At 42.7% G+C, this 20997-nt stretch overlaps 1 protein-coding gene across 3 annotated transcripts in view; it reads left to right on the top strand.

Annotated features, from left to right (window-relative positions):
- The first annotated feature begins 517 nt into the window (after positions 1-517).
- Positions 518-20997, top strand: part of atxn2l (ataxin 2 like) — a 29214-nt gene continuing 8734 nt past the window's right edge. The window contains exons 1-21 of one of the 3 annotated variants that reach the window (XM_062957210.1): positions 518-1787; positions 7630-7666; positions 8622-8678; positions 9447-9518; positions 9818-9968; positions 10075-10199; positions 10298-10389; positions 11630-11830; positions 12175-12350; positions 12668-12772; positions 12949-13146; positions 13411-13500; positions 13797-13861; positions 13964-14238; positions 14361-14430; positions 14632-14778; positions 14883-14955; positions 15065-15252; positions 15346-15475; positions 15569-15690; positions 16604-16810. In XM_062957210.1, coding sequence (XP_062813280.1) covers positions 1528-1787; positions 7630-7666; positions 8622-8678; positions 9447-9518; positions 9818-9968; positions 10075-10199; positions 10298-10389; positions 11630-11830; positions 12175-12350; positions 12668-12772; positions 12949-13146; positions 13411-13500; positions 13797-13861; positions 13964-14238; positions 14361-14430; positions 14632-14778; positions 14883-14955; positions 15065-15252; positions 15346-15475; positions 15569-15690; positions 16604-16810 — 2841 coding nt within the window. In that variant the 5' untranslated portion in view covers positions 518-1527. Of the gene's footprint in view, positions 1788-1980; positions 2007-2035; positions 2153-7629; positions 7667-8621; positions 8679-9446; positions 9519-9817; positions 9969-10074; positions 10200-10297; positions 10390-11629; positions 11831-12174; positions 12351-12667; positions 12773-12948; positions 13147-13410; positions 13501-13796; positions 13862-13963; positions 14239-14360; positions 14431-14631; positions 14779-14882; positions 14956-15064; positions 15253-15345; positions 15476-15568; positions 15691-16603; positions 16811-20997 lie in introns of those variants that run through there. The other 2 variants (XM_008117505.3, XM_062957211.1) reach the window with 2 other exon arrangements.

Genomic DNA, 20997 nt, shown 5'->3' with positions numbered 1-20997 from the left:
GGTCTGTTGGAAACCTAACGTACTGGTATTGGTTTAAAAATGTAAACCACATTATAATCACAAATCTATGTAATCTATATAAATTTAGATCACACATTATAATCGCAAATCTAAATATAAAGAAGAGGTCGCATTGTCCTTGAGTTGTAAGGCAACCCGCGTGACATTGAAGAACTGGGGTCACACGGGGTCAAGCGCCTTTCAGCAACATACGGGGCTTCCTGGCCTTCACAGGAGGCCACGCCCCCTAGCCATGCGCATTGCGAGGTACCAAAGGCCTTCCCCTCCCCTTTCTCCCGGCACATTTGTGCGAGTAGCGCGCATGCGCAACGTTCCCACTTCCCTTCCTCAGCGTCCGCGCCTGCGCACTCCGGACTCCCGAAAACAAGGCAGGCTTGGGTCTTTGTTTCCTCTTGCGCATGTGCACTGGGGTCCTTACCGGAGGAACGCCTCCTTCCTTCCCCCCCCCCCGCCCGCCCCCCGCAACCAGGAACCCGATCCTACACTTTCGTTTCCCCCCATTGGTCGCAGGGAACGTGCGCGCGCAGCGGCCGGGGAACGGAGGAGGTGGGCCGAGCGAGTGAGAGAGGGAGCGAGCGGGCTCGTGCGCATGCGCAAAGCCGAAGCCCCGCCTCCCACCAAGGGACTCATTGTGCAGCAACCGGATTGACTCCTTCTCGTCCGCGCGGGCCGCCAGCGGGATCCTGTGTACTTCCTTCCCTTTTCCTTAAAGCACCTCAGCAAAGCGAGCGCGCTCCCGATACGCGAAAAAAAGAGGGGTCCTGCGACGGAAACAAAAGGGGTTTGGAACCATTTTGCGTCGGGGGGAAAAAAGGGGGGTTGGCTTTTCTCCCTCAACGCCAACATCACCACTCTCCTCTCCCCCCCGCCCCTCTCTCAATCTTTGGCTTCCTCCTTTGCGCGTGCGCACACTGCCGTCTCCCTTTTTCCTCCTCCTCCCACCTGCGCGGGCTTGAGTCTGTCCTCGCGGCCTCCCAGCGGCGCCTCTTGATTGGCTGAAGCGCGCGCGCTCTAGAGAAAGAGCGAGTCTTAGAACTTCTCCCCCCAACACCCCCCTCCCGCTTTGAGGCGCAAGCTCGCGACCAGAAAAAAAGGGAGGGGGCGAAAAAGGGCAGGGCCAGGCGGCCAATTAGAGGACGCGTCGCGGAAACCCGTTCCTTGGCCTCGAGGCCTACGTTGAGGAGCGAAGAAACGAGCGCGCTCCCGACGCTCTGAGAAGGCAGGCGGGCGGGCAGTCGCGCGCGCGGCCTAGGCTCCTCCTCAAGCCTCCGCTCTCTTCTTTAAGAGCCCTCCTCGGTTTTTGACCACCCTCTCGGTCTAGAGAGAGGAACCCCTTCGCCGGCCGGCTTCCTTTCCTTGCTTGCCTCTGCCGCTTCCCCTTCCGGGCCAGAAAGGCCTCTGAGGGAAAACTAGGCCTCTTATTCTATTATTCTTCGTTCCCAACGGCCTCCGTTGCGCCTGTGCTCAGGCAGGCAAGGCGGACGGGCGGGCCCGGGAAGCTCCGCCATGTTGAAGCAGCCGCTGCCGCCGCCCTCCCCGCAACCCGCCCCTCCCGCCTCGGGCCCGGCGCCCGCCACCGCGCCCACGCCGCCCCTCGCCGCCGCCTCGGCTGTCACGGCCGTCTCACGCAAAGCCAACCCGCCGCCCGCCAGCCCCAACGGCAGCCTCAGCCCCGGGGCCGCGGGGGGAGCCCGGGTCGCGACCGTGGCGCCCCCCGGGAGCGGAGCAGGAGGAGGAGGGGGCACTCCGGGAGGAAGCGGGACCAGGTTGGTGGCGCTTTAAATGTTACATCCGGGGAATTGAGGGGGTGAGGGGTTGAAAAGAGGACTCGGCCAGGCCGCGAGAAGGAGGGTGGGACGAAAGGAGTGTGCGGCCTTGATAAGCGGAGGCCCGTCTTCCCGGCCGCTGATTGGGCGCTGCTCTAGCCAACGGGGAGGTGGGGGGGCAGTATGAAAAGGGGCTCGCCTTGCATAGATGGAAGACAGGTAGGGTTGCTGTGAGTTTTCCGGGCTGAATGACCATATTCCAGTAGCATCTATGGTCAAACTGGGTAAACTTCGGTCCTCCGGGTGTTTTGGACTTCAACTCCCTCAATTCCTAACAGCCCCATCCTAGCCTTCAGGAAGAAAGGGTGTGTATATATGTATGCAATGTAGATATATAGACCAGTCAGGAAAACTGGATGTGGAACCGTTAGACTCTCTCCTAACGTTTCTCCCACATCTATGGCAGGCATTTTCAGAGGCTGTGAGATCTGTTGGAAAACTATGGAAATTGGGTTTATATATCTGTAGAATGTCCAGAGTGGGAGAAAGAACTCTTGTCTGTTTGAGGCAAGTGTGAATGTTGCAATTAGCCAGCTTGATTAGCAATTGAGTAGCCTTGCAGCTGCGTTTGATAGACCCTATTCAGGGCTGCATGGTACAGTAGAGTCTCACTAATCCAAGCCCCACTTATCCAAGCCTCTGGATTATCCAAGCCATTTTTGTAGTCAATGTTTTCAATATATCATGATATTTTGGTGCTACATTCATAAATACAGTAATTACAACATAACATTACTGCATATTGAACTACTTTTTCTGTCAAATTTGTTGTATAACATGATGTTTTGGTGGTTAATTTGTAAAATCATAACCTAATTTGATGTTTAATAGGCTTTTCCTTAATCCCTCCTTATTATCCAACATATTCGCTTATCCAAGCTTCTGCCGGCCCGTTTAGCTTGGATAAGTGAGACTCTACTGTATATGGTAGACCAGGCATGGGAAAACTTCAGCCTTCCAGGCATTTTGGGCTTCAGCTCCCACAATTCCTAACAGCTCCCTCTCTCCTGGCCTTCAGGAAGAAAGTTAAATCCTGGTTGTGGGACCAAGCGTTTGCACAGTGATTCTTAATACAACAATTGATATCTCAGTGCAATAATAAACCATTCCAGATGACAATTTGATTGGTTCCTAACATATGTTTTCAGGTTGTGTGATTTTAAGGAATTGTTTTAATTAATATGTTTTAATGTATGTTTTATGTTGATACGTGTTCAAGACATTGAATTGTGTCTTCGTTGTAAGCCGCCCTGAGTCCCCTTCGGGGTTAGGAGGGCAGGATATAAATAAATAAAATAAATAAGCAAATAATAAATGTCAGGAATTGTGGGAGTTAAAGTCCAAAACTCCTGGAGGATTGGAGTTTGCCTATGCCTGATCTATTGTAAACATCCTCAGAAATTTGTGAGAATGGAGCAAGTGGGGTGTACGTATATATGTCTGTTGAATGTCCAGAGTGGGAGAACGAACTGTTGTCTGAAGCATGTTGCAACTAGCTGGCTTGATTAGCAATTGAGTAGCCTTGCAGCTGTGTTTGGTGATCCCTATGTAGACTTATTCACAGCTGCATGGTATGCGGTAGACCCACCTAGAGGGAAAATGTTCTTGCCATACATCAGGGAAGTAAACAGGGGAGCCAGTATTGCACACTCTGATATCTCCTGGGAAGTAGCAGCCAGTAATGAAAGGACTAATAATAATAACAACAACAACAACCTTAGTCTTGTATCTGGCCACCATCTCCCTGAAGGGACTCGGGGTGGCTTACACACGGCACGGAGTGCCAGAACAGAAAATAAAACACAATTTAAAAATACAGTTGAATAAAACATATAGACATATTAAATGACACCTTAAAACTCAATTAAAACAGCACTCATCAACCAACAGCAGAAGCTACTGTAAATGTGGCCAAGTTGTAAACGATCAGACAGGGAATGGGATAAGTACAAAACTGTAACCATGGGAGAAGGGCATGGGATAAAGTACAAGGCTGCAAAACAAGACTTTGACATCTCTGGCCCATCCTCTGTTCGGATAGCAGCTAGTATGCCCATGACTCAAATCAAGAAACAGCTTCCTAAGATCTACAGAGATACTCGCAGCAACATCTCAGCAAGCGAGAGTCCAAAAGTGGCAGGCTAAAACCTAGAACCTCAATCAGTGGCTGATACCAGATGAGAAACCCCCTCCAGGGCACACGGAAAACAGGGCGACTTGGAAGGTGCTGAACAGACTGCTATCTGGCACAAGATGCAGTGCCAATCTTAAGAAACGGGGCTATAAAGTGGAGTCCACGACATGCGAGTGTGAAGAAGAGCAAATCACAGACCACTTATTACAATGTGGTCTGAGCCCCACCATATGCACTGTGGAGGACCTTCTTACAGCAACACATGAGGCACTCGAAGTGGCCAGCTTCTGGTCAAAGAATTTAGTATAATGCCAAATTTTTAACTTTGTGGTCTTTTCACTTCTGACACGATAAATAAAAATAAATCAGGAGAACCACTGACAGCATAAGAAGCTAAAGAAAGAACACAACCTACAAACAATCTTCAAATCATAAAAATAAACAGTCTGATTACCAGTATTAAAAAAACACCAGAATCAAGTCAGTAAATAAACACTACTCAGAAACAGGGACATTCCAGACAACCAATAAGTGCCAATTAACATCTCCCAAACAAAGGATGCTCTCAGGCAGCAACAGCTAGGCTTTGGAGTTGCAAGGCTACTCAGTTGCTAATCAAGCTGGCTACTTACAACATTCACACTTGTTCAAACAGACAAGACCTTGGGCATTCCACAAATAGATAGATAGAGAGACAGACATACGTACACATCCTACTTGCCTCATTCCCACAGACCTCTGAACAAACCTCTGAGGATGTCTGCCATAGATGCAAGTGAAACTTCAGGAGAGAATGCTACTGGAACATGGCCATACAGCCAGAAAAACTCACAGCAAGCCAGGGATCCCGCCATAAAAGCCTGCAACAACACACGGAATACATACAGGTCCGGCATCCTTGTCCAAAATGTTTGGGACCAGAAGTGTTTAGGATTTGGGTTATTTGTTTAGAAATATCTATACAGGCAGTCTTCAAGTTACAGACATCGACTTGTATTAAGACTCACAGTTAAGAACAGGGATGAGACAACAGGAAGTGATTGATAAGAAAAGGTATATCCACTGAAGCTTTTATCACAGCCTTTTTCAAAATCCAGTGATCACAGGGGCAGAAAGTGAGGTGAAATCTTCTGAACAGAGGCATAGACAGCAAAGCGTACACCACATGGAGTGTTAACTGTTCCCTTTGCTGTCCAAAACTTAGATAGATAAATAGATTTGGCTGGAGTTACACTGACAAAGTGTATCTGTTCTAATTTACATACAAATTCAACTTAAGAAGAAACCTATTTTACATTAACCTATTTTGTCTAATTCAGGGACTACCTATATTTGCATGTATAGTAGATTGTTAACTGGCACCCATTAGGAATGGGAGAAGCTGGATAATGTATTTTCTGGTTGCTTAATAATAGAAATAGGAGCCCCGGTGGCGAAGTGTGTTAAAGCACTGAGCTGCTGAACTTGCAGACTGAAAGGTCGCAGGTTCAAATCCCGGGAGCGGAGTGAGCGCCTGCTGTTAGCTCCAGCTTCTGCCAACCTAGCAGTTTGAAAACATGCCAATGTGAGTAGATCAATAGGTACCGCTCCGGCAGGAAGGTAACGGCGCTCCATGCAGTCATGCCGGCCACATGACCTTGGAGGTGTCTACGGACAACGCCGGCTCTTCGGCTTAGAAATGGAGATGAGCACCAACCCCCAGAGTCGGACATGACTGGATTTAACATTAGGGGAAACCTTTACCTTAATATTAGAAATATGCCTTATACAATACCCCATATTATACCATACCATAAATTCTGTATTGACTTAGTATTAATGTTGAAAAACAGTAATTAAATCAAGGTAAGACAAATAAAGAAAAACTTAATGTAACACTGTATTATAGATTTATTTTTGGGTGTAGTTTTGCCCTATTTTAAATTTATTTAACATGTTATTTCTCCGTGTGTATTCTTGTTCACTTGTTTGAAACTTCTGATTAACTGAGAAGCTTCTGTATGTACTTGCCCTATATACTCACATATAAATGTAGAAGTATTTGTCAAAAAATCAGCCCCCCCAAAAAACTTGGTTGACCCATCAGTATGGGTGCTGTACTTTAACTCTTATCAAAAGAGGAACTATGTCTGAGTAGAATGACAAAAGACAAGAGCTTATTCCAGTGGTTTTCAACCTGTGGGCCCCCAATTGTTTAAAACAAGATATTAATTTTTTCAGTACTTAAACTATAATTATACTGTACAATTTGTAAAGTCAGTAATTTTACAATTCATCACTCATAGCACCAATACACCCATTAAAACTGACTTCCCCCCACTCTTCCCTATCTAAAAACAACAATCATAAAATAAAAAAATGTAAAAGCTAAATTTTAGTTCCAACCTCCTGCCTTAAATACATATGATGAAAATATTGTCATCTTGCTAACTTTACTTAAACCACTTCCCTATTATACTATCTCAATATTCACTATTTTTAATAATTTTGTACGTGAAACAAAGTTTGTGTATTTTGAATCGTCAGAAAACTAAGGTGTTACTATCTCAGCCACCCATGTGGATAATATTGGAGTACTGTATTTTGGAATTTTGGACAAGGAGTGCTCAGCCTGTCCCAACTAACCAATCCCTTTTGTATGTTGAAAAGGGGATGCATGGTATATAGATTTTTGTGGGGTTGAAAGAAATTATGCTGCTCTCATTTTGGTCCTCTACCTGAGTGTTTCATTTTATCAGAAATAAGTCCCATTCAGTTGAGTGTACATTTGAAGTATGTTGCCTAGGTTAATATAATTAAGGTGCCAGTCAAAATGGAGGCTATGCTTCAGACAACAGTTCGAGAAATCATCAAAGTATATCAGCTGTTCCTGTACCCCTTAGTCCTGGCACATTATTTTCCATTTTAGTTGCTCAACATAGTAGCTTCTGTCCCTACTCCATTCAAGTTTCAATTCTGTGTGAACTCTTGAGGCATTCAAGATAACAAAACTACAGGATTTTCAGTATATTTCTAACAGAAGTACACCTATTTTTTCAAAGATACAGCCACGATAATCTTAAGAAATCTTTGACTTCCAAAGTTTTATCGTCTTCTTAGGAACAAAACTGGAGGCTCATTACAATTCTGATTTTGGGAGAAAGCAAAATATGAGTTAGGAGTGTTGAGTCCACAGCGCAATTTTGAAAGTATGTGTCACTTTTCATCCATAAGTACTAGAAATTTGGTAAGAGTAATCAGGAACTGTTATGCACCTTGAACATCAAAAAAGATGTGATAGAGGTATCACAATCTTTATCTAAGTTTAGGGTATTGCATATCTGTACATTGATATATTCTTTTTGAATATTTATTTATATATTGAATATTATTTTGTAATATCGTTATTTGGAGTTTTTCAGAATAGATGTTTTCATCCTACTTCATGATCAGACTTCTGGCTTCTTCTCAAGGAAATACCTGTTTTATTTTCTCCATACTAAACTCTGGATTTTTATTAGAATCAACCTATTTAGAATCTCCACAGGTGAACTCAGTTCTAATAATAATTTTTTAGAAATAGCCTGTTTTAACGAATGCTTACATTTTTAAGAGAATGGATAATACCAGTTTCTTGTGAGTTATTCCTTTTGCCTGATTCATTTTCAGGGGCCAGAGCACAGGCAAAGGACCTCCACAGTCTCCTGTAAGTATCACAAACTAAGCCTCAAGACCATTCTTGTCTTTAGATATGTGTGATTTATTTAATTGAGATCTGAAGTTTCAACTGTTCTATTTATATAAAGATTTATAAAAGTGTTTCCAAGATTCAGCTGTTATGACTGAAATGCATTCCAAATCAAAAGAGTGGGTCTTGATATTTGATAAAATATGTATTCAGCCTGTTGGTTATGTTTCTCGCGATATGAAATCTTTAATTCCCATCATTTCATGCTGAAAGAAGGTGTATCTCTAGTAAAGACATGTCCATGTTGTCAGGTTATGTGGATTTTTCCATACTACAGGTAACCTGTAGTGCAGGCAATTTAGCTTACCAACTCCCATCATGCTTGTCCATCAGCCATTTTGGCTACAGCTAATGGGATATGTGTTTTGATAGCATTAGGAGGGGGACATCTTCACTAATGCTATTGTAGAGCTGTCAAGGGTGCAAAAGCAGCTAGTCATAACTTGGTAGCAAAAGCAAGCCTCTTCATACTGTAGCAGGATTCTTAATAGTTATGTCACTGTGTTTTATTTTTAAATAAAAAATGAAACATCAGCAAAAAGAAACTGATAAAATGTGTGCTTTGCGTCCTTTATGAAACAGGTCTAAGTTCAACTCTTCATTCCATTTAGAGGAAATGAAAACCATTGAATCCATAGCATGTATATGCATATTGACTTAGTATTCAGCAGTTCTTTATCTGACTCAGCTTTTGTCAGGACTAGGTGTTGTCATATTTGTGATTTCTAATCTAAATGGATATGAAACAGCAGTTTTATATTCCATTCCCTAGGACCGGTAACTACAGTGCTAAGATTGCTAGCATTGGTAAAGCATTTTCTCTGGATCTAGAAGAGTAGCAAAAGTCAACAGATGTTGATACATTTTCTAATGGACCTTATCTTTTTTTTTAACCCTTTGTATTCTTCACCAGGTTTTTGAAGGTGTTTATAACAATTCACGTATGCTGCACTTCCTCACAGCAGTTGTGGTGAGTCTCCCAAAAATGAGAAGGGCAAATGTATCATGGGGTAGTAGTTTGGCAATTTTGTCCTATTCTGAAACATGTAAGGCACCTTGCAGGGAAAGCTCTTGGTTAAGTACCACTTCCAAAATTAGTATTTTGGCAGCTGTACTGTTAATTTGTAGTGCAGAATGTGCGTTTCTTTTCCATTGTTTTTACTGTACTTTGCACCATTTTTTTTAAAATGTGTACAGAATGAGTTGAGGATATTTTCTGTTCCTAATGAGAACTGCTGTTTATTGAGGTACATTTTTCACATTTTTAGGGTACCATATACACTTTTATGAGTACAATCCAGAGAGGTGGCCAGTTATTGATGTTTCATATTTTTCATATATATGCCTTCCCAGTCCCTTGCCTCTCCCCCAATTAGGTCAATTCTAATTTCTAGAGTATATCACTTCTGATGTTCTGCATCAAATATTTTTGCGTTTTTCAGGAAAATATGGCTCTGGTGACCATAATGCATGGCAATGAAGGTTACTTCTGTGAATCGCTATGGGATTGTGGAAGTTGGAAAACCTAAAAATTACACATTGTTAGCCCAGACTTGATAGTACAATCTAAATTGATGGCTATAATGTCAGCGCTTTATGTATTGTTGATACATGTCCGGCCCACTCTTTTTGGAGCTGCAGTCAGAAGAAAGCTACTGTCTGATGTAGGGAAGAGACTTTAGATTTCAATCTGAATTTTTTTCTTGGTGTTACATATATCTTCATACTCTCTTTACAGGGATCTACATGCGATGTGAAAGTGAAAAATGGAAGCACCTTTGAGGGGATTTTTAAAACCCTTAGCTCCAAGGTGAGATTTAGATTTGCTGGCTAGTCTGAATAAACCGTTTTGGCCTGCCACCTTAAATTTAAAATGATGCCCCAAAAATGATGTCTGTTTAGTAATGGACAGTGTACATTATACCTGGGAGGGGATACAATATGGTTTACTATTCAGCTTTTCTTTACATTGCTTTTAACATCATTTGTACTGTTCAGTGTAGTACTGTGTTGTATTGTTTAATTGTGATTTTGAAATGATTGAATTGCTGTTGTGTTTTTTTACATGTTTTATTAAGTTATGAATAACAAGGATTTATTTCTTTATAGTTTGAACTAGCTGTGGATGCTGTGCACAAGAAGGTGCCGGACCAACCAGTAGGACCCAGGAGGGAGGATATTGTGGACACTATGGTGTTCAAGCCTGCTGATGTCATGCTGGTTCACTTCCGCAATGTTGATTTTAATTACGCCACCAAAGGTAACACAATTTCAAAATACTAGGCTTAAACTCTGACACGGTGTGGATGAAGGGAGAAATCCTAGATATTTTCCACTCTGAGATGTTCATTTGCTCTATCTCCTAGATAAATTCACAGATTCTGCTATTGCTATGAATTCCAAGGTGAATGGAGAGCACAAAGAGAAGGTGCTACAACGCTGGGAAGGGGGAGACAGCAACAGTGATGATTATGACTTGGAATCTGATATGGTAAATGTCCTGGTTGGGATTGATCCTCAGAGGAGGATTGCTGGTGCTCTTCAAACCTTCACAAAGCACTTACACTGCTGTTGTATTTGTTATTTCAGTCAAATGGCTGGGACCCCAATGAGATGTTCAAGTTCAATGAAGAAACGTATGGTGTGAAGACCACCTATGATAGCAGCCTTTCTTCTTATACGTAAGTTAACATTTAGTTGTATCTGTTTCAGGAAGCAAAGAGAAAGAATGTTTTATTTATCAGATGATAATGATGTAGCTGGGTAGGAAACATCTTAATGGAGGCTGCAGGATAGTGATTTGAAATAAGAAAATGTGTCTAGTTAATTAGTCATTACCAAGAGAAAAGTATTGCTGGTTCATGCAAGGCCTTGAACAGGTAGTGGATAACAAAGGACCGGAGAATGATGATGAACTGAAATTAGAAGATGTTCAAAATCCACTTGGTGTGTAATTGTGCACCCATTTATAAAATGATCTTGACTGATGCTCTACAGATTAAAAAGGCTCTGAAGATCAGTCAGAACCAATGAAAAATCTTTGTAAATTTGCTGACCATGGCAGATTTAAATTCCTAGGAGATGTCTTTAGCTTAAATGGAAAATGTTGCCACCCTCCCTGTAGTGATCAAGTTGACTAAAACATAATTATGTTCTCCACTAAGAAGTATAATTGCTGACCCTTTGGGGTCTGCATTTGAAGGCAAAACTCAAGGATGTTGTGGATGCCAAGGTGCGATCACTTGGAATGTTTGCCAAGCAATTTGCTCCCACTCCATTTAGGGGTATTGTGCAGTTTGGCTTATAACGCTAGTATACCAGATGGTATTTAGGTTTATCCAATGCTTACCCTGTCTTGTACAGAAGTACCAAAACCTTTTTCTTTTTACTAGCCAAGATGTATTTGCTAGACTATAGATTGCTATCTGGAGGAGTGTGTGTATAATAGTCAGGTATCTGATTACTGACCCCCTCCCCAGTATTAAACTACAAACGAAAATTATGGTTGGCACATTTTTGAACTGTGTTGTTTGAAGCTTGGCTGTAATGTACAGGCAGCTGTACAATCTTTGTTAACATACCATCATAACTAAGGAAATTATGGCTGTCTTTCATTTTTAGCACTTTGGTTGAAGACATTTTCTATTCATGAATTAATTTAATTTCAGCATGCATGCTTATGCAGAAAATAGTTGTTTGAGGTAAAATCAGTAGTGATTCATGCTTGGAAGCCTCCTTAGTAGTCCAGAAAAAAGTACAAAATGCTAAAGGGAAAAATGTTTTTCTTGAGAATGGAGGGTGGGATGGTCTTGGATGTTTCTCAGTGTGTAGGTGTGTACAACAGGTTCATTTTTCTGGGGTATGGCAGTGTGTGTATGCTTTTGATCCTTAAGTGTCTTTTCTGTTCCGTCTGCATGTCAGAGTCCCTCTTGAGAAAGACAATTCTGAAGAATTCCGGCAGCGAGAGGCCAGAGCTGCGCAGTTGGCGCGGGAGATTGAATCAAGCCCACAGTATCGATTACGTATTGCAATGGAAAATGATGATGGGCGCACAGAAGAGGAGAAGCACAGTTCTGTTCAGAGACAGGTGTCAGGAAGAGATAGCCCTAGTCTGGCATCCAGGTGAGCTGGCATCATTGGTGAGAGGCTGAAAATACACCCATCTGCACATTGATTGCTAACAGATTATTTTCTGAGTTGCTAGCCTAGGCCTTCATTGAGCCAATCAAATGCTTTCTAAAAATGCGGTCAGGCTTTTCAATGCTTTTTTGCTCTTGCAGTTAACTACATTTTGATTTAGGTAACTTTAGCAAAATATTAGTAACCAAATGTAAGCCTGTTTATATCGGTACTTTTAGCCCTCATTGTGGTACAAATGCTTTTGATTCTGTGGCTAATACCCTTGATAACATTTTCCTTCATGCTCCAGTCCCAAATAAGACATTGTGAATTTCTCTTTCTTTAAGAGAGGGCAAGTACATACCACTTCCCCAACGTGTCAGAGAAGGCTCACGAGGCGGAGTACGTTGCAGCAGCTCTCGGGGCGGGAGGCCAAGCATGAGCTCCTTACCTCCCCGTGGAAGCACACATCATTCAGAAAGCAACACCGGCTCCATTCCAGAACAACGAGGGATAAATGGAGGTGAGACTCAACATTTCAGGCCTTTAAATTGAAATAAGTAATATGTTGGTGCTTCGTTTTAAGGGACAAATTGCTTTGATGTTGTTATTAGATTAAACTACCTCAACAATCTCTTCCCTAGCTGATTTTTGGGTGGGAAGAGTAGAGGGAATAGTGGCCTCTTTAATTTTTGACCATGGTTTTCCATTTTGGAGCTTCTAAAATGATCCTAGATTGTGGTTAATAATGGATTTTCCAGTGCTTTTTTCCAAGTAAAAACTCAAAGTAGCAAAGAAACATTTATTGATTTATTTGCATATGTGGCTGTTTTGTTTTAGGTCCATCCAGAATGTCTCCAAAATCACAACGACCTATTCGGGGGGCCAAGAGTATGTCTTCTCCCTCCAGTCGCCCCATGGAAGTTTCAGCTGCTTCTCCAACAGGTAGAGCAGATAAATGATAACTATTAGTAGTATTTATCCTGCATTTCAGATAAAAGAGCCCCAGAGCAACTTACAAGTAGTTAGTTTGGCACTTCCCTCACCACCCAGACCTCCTGCAAAAGACTGTCCTTTATGTTACTTTGATTAAATCTAACAGTTATGCTTTTGTCACACAGTGGGCCGCGTCTACACTCCACGTTCTCCAAAATCTGCCTCAGCTGTGCCAGTCTGCTCTCAGGATCCCCCAGTGGGATCGACTGCCACTGCTGCTCCTGTGTCACCCTCTGAATCAAGGCCTGTAATGGAACCTAGTGCTTCTCCAACCCCGCCTTCTCCCAAGGTCCCAGCATCTGCTCCTGTAGCTTCTGTTGAGGGTAAGAAATTGCACCCAAAGTGAACCTAGTATAGATATTCCCAACCTTGGTCTTCCATTTTGTCCTGCAATTACAGTGGCTACTTTCTAAAAATCTATTAATTTTGATCAACGGAGGGAACTTAAGATCAAAGCCAGATTGCTCTTCCTTCTGGTACTTGGAGTAAATGTTGATGCTTCTTAGGATACCATACTCATCAGACTAATTTCTGTCTTTTTTTAATGGCTGTGCGATGTAACCTTCTCCCTTTTCCTCTACATCTAGTTAAAGAGGTGCCTAGCTCTGTCACCAAAGAACCCAGCAGGACCTTGGAGGTTATGGGACCCTCAGATTTAGTCAAACAAGCAAACAAAGGTTTGTGTCTTTTGTGATCTTTTTTTCTCCCAGCTTAGTAATTGCTGCTTTTTCAGATGCTCCAAAATTAAACTTCATAATCTTGGTAATGACCCTTTGTTTGAGTGTGTTCTGTGGGCAACTTTTGTTTGCTTTTCTGTTTTTAATGAGACCAGTAGAAATCTTGGTAAGAAAGGAAATGTTTCATGAGATTTATCCAGCAGGGCTTCGTCTTGGGCTAAATTTGCAAGTGGTTTTCAAGATTTTGCATTGGGTTCCAAACTTGGTTATATAATTGTTCTGGCTCTCTGTTCTAGGTCTTCAGAATGAGCAAAAGAGGAATCAGCTAGAGGAGCTGCGTAAATTTGGAGCCCAGTTTAAGGTGAGGGTGTTCTTATTTCTCCTCAGTGCCTTTTGTGTACTGGGTGTGGTCTATGGGCATTATGACTACAGTTGCTTATCCTCCCTGTCTGTTTTCTCAAAGCTGCAGCCCAGTTCCTCCCCAGAGGCCACACTTGACACTTTTCGGCCCAAGGAGCCTCTTGAAGGGAAGGTGAAGGACAAGCCCCCAGAGGCATTGGCTGGGGCAGGGGGCACTTGCGAAGTGCCTGAGGAGTCCCCCAAGCCTAGCCTAGAACTGTCTGATGGCAGCAGCAAGGAAGAGAAAGTGTCCTGTGAAGGCATGGAACGCCAGACTCAGACATCTAGCCCTCTGGGTAAAGGGGACACAGAGGACAAGGAAGATGGCCCTGTCTCAGAGTAAGTCTATAGTTGAGACTGCAGAAGAGGAGCTGTTGATAGTTTTGGTTTTGTTTTTGTTTTTTTTGTTTTTTTTTTTTTTTTTTTGCATTTATCTCTTTCCAATTTTTACTCTTCTCCAGGCAGGTGAAAAAGTCAACACTGAATCCTAATGCAAAGGAATTCAATCCATCAAAGACTCTCCTGTCTGTGGTACGTAATCGGGTTGCAAACCTAGCTCTGAGGTTATAATTTTTTTTTTAAATTGTACTCCAGGAGTGGAGTGTAATAGTGAATGGGATTACCTGCCAGGATGTGCCTTTGTGCCACATCAGTTGTGGAGTTTTGGTTATCCCTTAATTGTTTTTTACATCAGCTTCTTCAACAAACAGTTTCTCTTTTGTCTTTGTCCAGAACAAGTCAACAAGTACGCCCACATCACCTGGACCACGCACGCACTCTACGCCCTCCATCCCAGTCATTACACCTGGGCAAAGCGGCATGTACAGCACACAATACATCTCTTATATCCCACAAATCCATATGAGCCCAGCTGTGCAGGTTCGTGAAGTGGTGACAGGTATCTGGATAGTCCTGTCTTCCTCCATATGAAAATGGAGGTGGAGTCATGCCGGAGGTAATGGACTTGGCCTTATTTTCTGCAGGCGCCTCAGATGTACCCTTACCCTGTTTCCAATTCTGTGCCAGGACAGCAGGGCAAATATCGAGGAGCGAAAGGTAAGGATGTGGTTGTAGTGGATGAATAAAGAAGTTGTAGGGGACTGTGGCTGAAAAGGGAAGTGTGGGTATTTACAGCCTTTCTTGTCTGCATTCTCTGCTTGCGCAGGTTCTCTGCCCCCTCAGCGTTCAGACCAGCACCAGCCAACCTCAGCTCCTCCTATCATGCAAGCAGCTGCAGCTGCTGGGCCCCCACTTGTGGCTGCCACTCCATATTCATCATATATTTCCTACAATCCCCAGCAGTTCACAGGACAACCCACTATGATGCAGCCTATGGCACACTATCCATCGCAGGTGTGTCTGAGGCTTGCTTCAATAAGAGGAGGGAGCATATGGTTCTGATTTGTGTATGTGTCCATTTTCTCTAACTTGCATTCTTCTCTCCAGCCTGTCTTTGCCCCTATGCTGCAGAGCAACCCACGCATGATGGCATCTGGCAGTCATCCCCAGGCCATTGTATCATCATCTACTCCCCAATATCCCCCAGCAGAACAACCTACTCCTCAGACTCTTTATGGTGAGTTCATGTTCCATTAAAAAACATAATCACCCCGAGCTTCCTCTCTCCCCCTTGGCCTTGTTGACTGCTGCTTGCTGCTTCTCTCCCCAGCCACAGTGCATCAGTCGTATCCCCACCATGCTACACAGCTACATCCGCATCAGCCTCAACCAGCTACCACACCCACCGGCAACCAACAGCAAGCGCAACACGCCGCCCCCAGCCCTGTGCAGGTACCATGAGGGAAAGGGGAGCACAGGAAGTGGTTTGCTATTGGAGGAGGCACTTAATGCTTCTCTGGCTCTTGCATCTTTCACAATTTGGTTGTATGTTTTGATATTCACCCTGTTGCTGATGTGGCTCTTTAGGCTCTGGTTAAGTTCAGAAGTTGAATCCTGAATCAAGAGAAAGTTTGGAAGTGTTTCTTTTGTGAAAATACAGATTCCAGAATCCCACTTAGGATAGGAGCTCTCATCTTTGCTCTTGCCTATTGGAGCTGCTGTCTATGGAATGAAGCATCAGGCATAGATTGCATGCTTGCTTGCTATTTCATCTCTTTGGGGACTACGTCAACTAACAAAGAGGCAATATATGGTATCTTTAGCCATTTTTGACATGGCTATTGATACAGGAGACAGTTGTAACAAAAGCAGTAATGTATTTAAGAGTGGTATCTGCCTAATGAAAAATAAAATATACAGGAAGAGTGGTATATCTGCAGAAATTGAAATGGGATCCACAACTTCTTGAATTCTTTAGCTGTGATTATCTTACGATGACCTGTTTAATCAATATCAATTAAGAATAGTTTACTACAGATAATGTGCTCTTGTTGCTGAAAATTTGGGCTATCTATTATCCCCTTAAGTGGTAAATCAGCCCTATGATTAAGAAACCCAAATAAAACCTAATATATATGAGAGAGATGAAAGCTAATAGTACAGTGAGAATAAGCAAATTAATTTGGGGAAATGGAACAATTCCTGTTTCCTGTCCAACATGTTCTTTGTTGTCGATATCTTCAAAGATTGTCTTAGCTTTGTACCATGGCAATACCAAAAAGGGGGGAAAGAAATGTGACTATGCGGATAGAGATTATTCAAAGCTCTATAAGTTCAGTGGTGACTTTTCTTCCTTCTACCACAGCATCAGGCTGGACAAGCTCATTTGGCCAGTGCCCAGCAGCAGCAGAACCTGTACCACACAGCCACGCTGACGGCTACACCACCATCCATAACCCCAGGGCCCAGTGCCCAATCTCCACAGAGCAGTTTCCCCCAGCAGGCAGTCTATGCCATTCATGCCCACCAACAACTGCAACACGGCTATACCAACATGGCCCATGTCACCCAGGTAAGTAGGTTCACCTGTATAAAGAGTGAGGTTGTGGCAATGATTGTGCCATCAGTTCTTGAATAAATCTTCACAAGTGTAACATGGGTTTATTCCAGGTTAAAACACATTAGTCTGGAGCATCATTTGGACTCTCCAGGCTAATGCAACTTCTATGCCACATTATGTGGCAGTGTAGATGGGGGCCTCAGTTTTAGATTAGTTTTTTAGAAATTTGGATGAGTATTCCCAGTTATGTTTTTAAGGCATTCTGATTTAGTAGTAGTTAGAATGGAAGAGAATCCAAGTTGTAAAGGTGATTTTGTAAACCCTTTTCACACATTGCACTTCCTTATTTTATTTGTTTTACATTTGCATTTTGGCCTACTATTATGGATACCCATGTGTTTAAGACCATGCTTAATGAAGTGGACTCTAATGCATGAATGTTTATTCTATAATTAGTTCATTTGCCTTTTGGTGTCAAAAGAGTAAGTGTGTGTCTCATGCTAAGGCAAGGTGGAAAAAGTATTGCCATGGATCACATCCAGCACTTCAAGACTTTGTTTTTTGCCCTGCAGCCCACTGTTTTAAAAGTATTTTCCCCCTCCCACCAAAATATTTCCCCCGAGTCTTCTAGGGGAGACAGCTGTGATACGGGTTTACCTCCTTTTCCACCAAATCAAGGAGAAATAATTTTTCCAAAAGAAATAAACTTCCAGTCACTTCCAGTTGTGGAAAAACACTTCCAGTTGAGGAAAAAGGTCTCTCCCGACCTAAATGATCCCAGAGAAATAAAAAGAGCTCTTAGGAGTCATATGTGGACAAAAACTTTTTTCTAAAAAATGTTGGGTTGTGAGAGCTTTCAAGGTTTCTTGGGTAGCCAGTGTGGTTCCTAGTTCCTGTTCATCCCATGTTATGTCATGGCTTGTTATCTTGGATTGATGCTTACGTTATGAATTGTGTGGTTCCTCTTGCTAAATGGTGTTAACAAAAACAAACACTAGCTATATCTCTGCAGAAGTAAAGCCCAAATCAACCCTTCTTCCCCTTGTAATTTATTGTACAATGGCATTGTGTGTGGAACTGCTCCAGAATGCTTATTATTATGGAATATTTCCTTCATGAACTTCCTGGAAGCATTTTTCGCCCTGTGCTGGGAAACAAACTACCTAATTAGAAAGTTCCTCTTCATTCTGGGACTTGTATTTTGGTCTCTAGACCTCCATGGTTTCTGAAATGTCTTCAAAACAGATTGTGTGGTGCTCCATATGCTGTTGAACAAGGGAATTGGTGGGAAGGTATTTTTCAACCTTCCCGAGTCAGGGAGTTGACCATTTAATTGACTATGCTGTGGGTATAAGTACACCCGTAACAGTTTGGGGAATGATAATGGCAGAACAGGGAAATTGTCCAGTAGGGTATGGAGGTGGAGAGCACCTATAGGTATTGCTGCTTGAGAAAGGGACTTGTGCATGGATGTTTTTTAAGATAGCTATTCCTTAAAAATCTACACAGAAAAATCTATTACAGCCGAGAGATAAGTACCATTTCAAATTGACATGTAAGAAGAAGCTTCATGGCATGGCATGTAATGGAGCCCCCAGTGGAGTAGTGGATTAAAGCCTTGTGACTTGAAGGTAGGGCTGCTGATCTGTAAGCTGCCAGGTTCGAATCCAACCCCGGGGAGAACGCGGATGAGCTCTCTCTATCAGCTCCAGCTCCACGCGGGGACATGAGAGAAGCCTCCCACAAGGATGGTAAAACATCAAAAAATCCGGGCGTCCCCTGGGCAACATCCTTGCAGACAGCCAATTCTCTCACTCCAGAAGCGACTTGCAGTTTCTCAAGTCGCTCCTGATACACAAAAAGGGGGGGAAATGGCATGTAATGCAAATGCTAACTTAATTTGCCACAGCAAAACATAGCTACTTGACTGGAAATGGTAATTTAAGTCAAACTCTTAAAGTTTTCTGAATCTGCACTAAGAAGTTCTCTTGTCAAAAGAGAACTTATTCAGTCAGTGAAGGGGGAGCCTAAGAGGTTATTTACACCAAGATTTTGCTCACTTCAAGGTTGTAGGACTTTGTTTGGTTTTTGCCATAAACCCCAAAGATCCATCGTTGGAACCTGGAGACAGAAATACCAAGCTCCAAGATTGAGAAAATGACAAAATCCTAGAGAAATAAAGCCAGGACTGATTGGAAAGGTACCATGTGTAAGACATACCTTAATTTAGCAGCAAGCATAATGCTGGGTAGGTAGGATAGCCTTCCCACTACTTCAGAAATTGGGTATTTTTGTATCAAGTGTTCCATTTTCCTACTGTATAGGCAGAACATCCTTGATTAGGACCTACCAAAGCAGTCACAGTAGGAAGGGAAATTGCTTGAACTCTTTCATGAAGGCTCCACAGTGTAAACAGCACAGCTACTAGAATCCATGTCTTGTTGATCTTGTAATGCTCTTGTAATGATGGAGAAAATAAGAGGATAGTGCCAAAGAAGAAATTCTGCAAGCTAAAAACACAGTATTTGCTGTCCTAATCATGACTGACGTAGCAGTGCTTTTGATGAAATGAGCTGTAATCGCTTTGGTACAACAGCTTCTGAGCTGTGGGAAGTGTCGATACTCTGCATAAGCCACCTGGACAATGTTGATATGGAAACATGCCTCTCCACTACTGTTAATTGAAAGAACGCAATCAAATTTCACCTACTACAGGGTAAAAGGCTGAATTCACCCTGTAAATTAAAAAACAGATAATGTCTAAATGCAGTACACTGCTCTTTGTAAAAAAAAATGCATCTCCTTATGGACCAAAAGTACCCATACATCTGACACCCTCCAAGCTGAAGCAACCAAAAACAAAACACATCAGAAACGGTTCTATAGACCACAGCAGCTTAAAATACCATGTTGTTAATGTGAGCAAAAGAATAGGCAAGAGCAATATGGAGAATATGTGAATGAGAGACAGCCTTAACAAAGACACTCCCTTAAAGATAAAAACACATTGTGAGGTTGTCTAGCGACAAGCCAGCCATCTTCCTCTTTCAGAATAGACGCTAAATATAACACTTAATGCTTTAAAGCAGGCCTGCCCAATCTGACCCTCTAGGTATTTGGGACTCCAATTCCCAGAACCCTTAGCCAGCTTGTCTAATGGACAGGAATTCTGGGAGTTAAAATCCAAAACACCTGGAGAGCCATAGGTTGTGTAGGCCTGCTTTAAACTATTAGCACTTAGGCATCTGCCTAGCCAGCCCTTCAGAATACAACAATCTGATGTTTTTGAAGACAAATTCCTTATTTTTGTTCTTCCTACAAAAGCCACAACAAAGCATATCATGTCACATTATACAAATTTGTGAGAGAATCTCTTAGCCACCAAAATTGTCTGGATAACTTTGATAGAGTAGGAGTGGGGGAATTAGAAAGGACTCATGCATCATGAGACTCAACAGGTTAGAAAATTGTTCGCTCTGAAGCTAACTGAAGTGCTGTGAGAATGACCTTTCAAATCTGCTTTCATAGGGTCCATGTCATCAAGGAGATTGACAGCAATGCATAGCAGAGTATTTTGGCCATGCTGTTGTCAGCATGTCTTAAGTTCTGAGCCAGCAGAATCTATAACATGGATATAGATTTATTTATTTTACAGTATTTATATTCTGCCCTTCTCACCCCGAAGGGGACTCAGGGCAGATCACATTACACACATAAAAGGCAAACATTCAATGCCATAACATAGAACAGAGACAGGCACGGGCTGGCCTCGAACTCATGACCTCTTGGTCAGAGTGATTTGTTGCAGCTGGCTGCTAACCAGCCTGCGCCACAACCCGGCCTAAGTTTCCATGTTATCCGTAGTATATGATTTTCCTTCAGAGCACCCAGCCCCACTTCTGGGGTGCTAAATCACTGAACCATTCTGTGAAACATAAGGGAGTTTAGACTGCTGTCTGTGATCCATGCTTTTCTTAATCAATCCATCCTAGTATTGAATTGCCCTGGATACTCAACCCAAAGTGACAAATAATGGGACTCAGTTGCTGCAGCGGTAGTGAGGGAATAAGAATATCTCTTACACAGTCTTCACAGTTCCAGTCAACTGACCAATTGCTTTGTCTGCAAACTACAGTGAGCATTGCATTTCTTGGGCTAACATTTATGGATGCTATCACCCTCTTGAATCTCAAATCATT

Source organism: Anolis carolinensis, chromosome 6, assembly GCF_035594765.1.
Source record: "Anolis carolinensis isolate JA03-04 chromosome 6, rAnoCar3.1.pri, whole genome shotgun sequence".
NCBI classification, from domain to species: domain Eukaryota; kingdom Metazoa; phylum Chordata; class Lepidosauria; order Squamata; family Dactyloidae; genus Anolis; species Anolis carolinensis.
The sequence above is the reverse complement of the archived record's forward strand: the minus strand, read 5'-3'. Positions and strand labels throughout refer to the sequence as shown.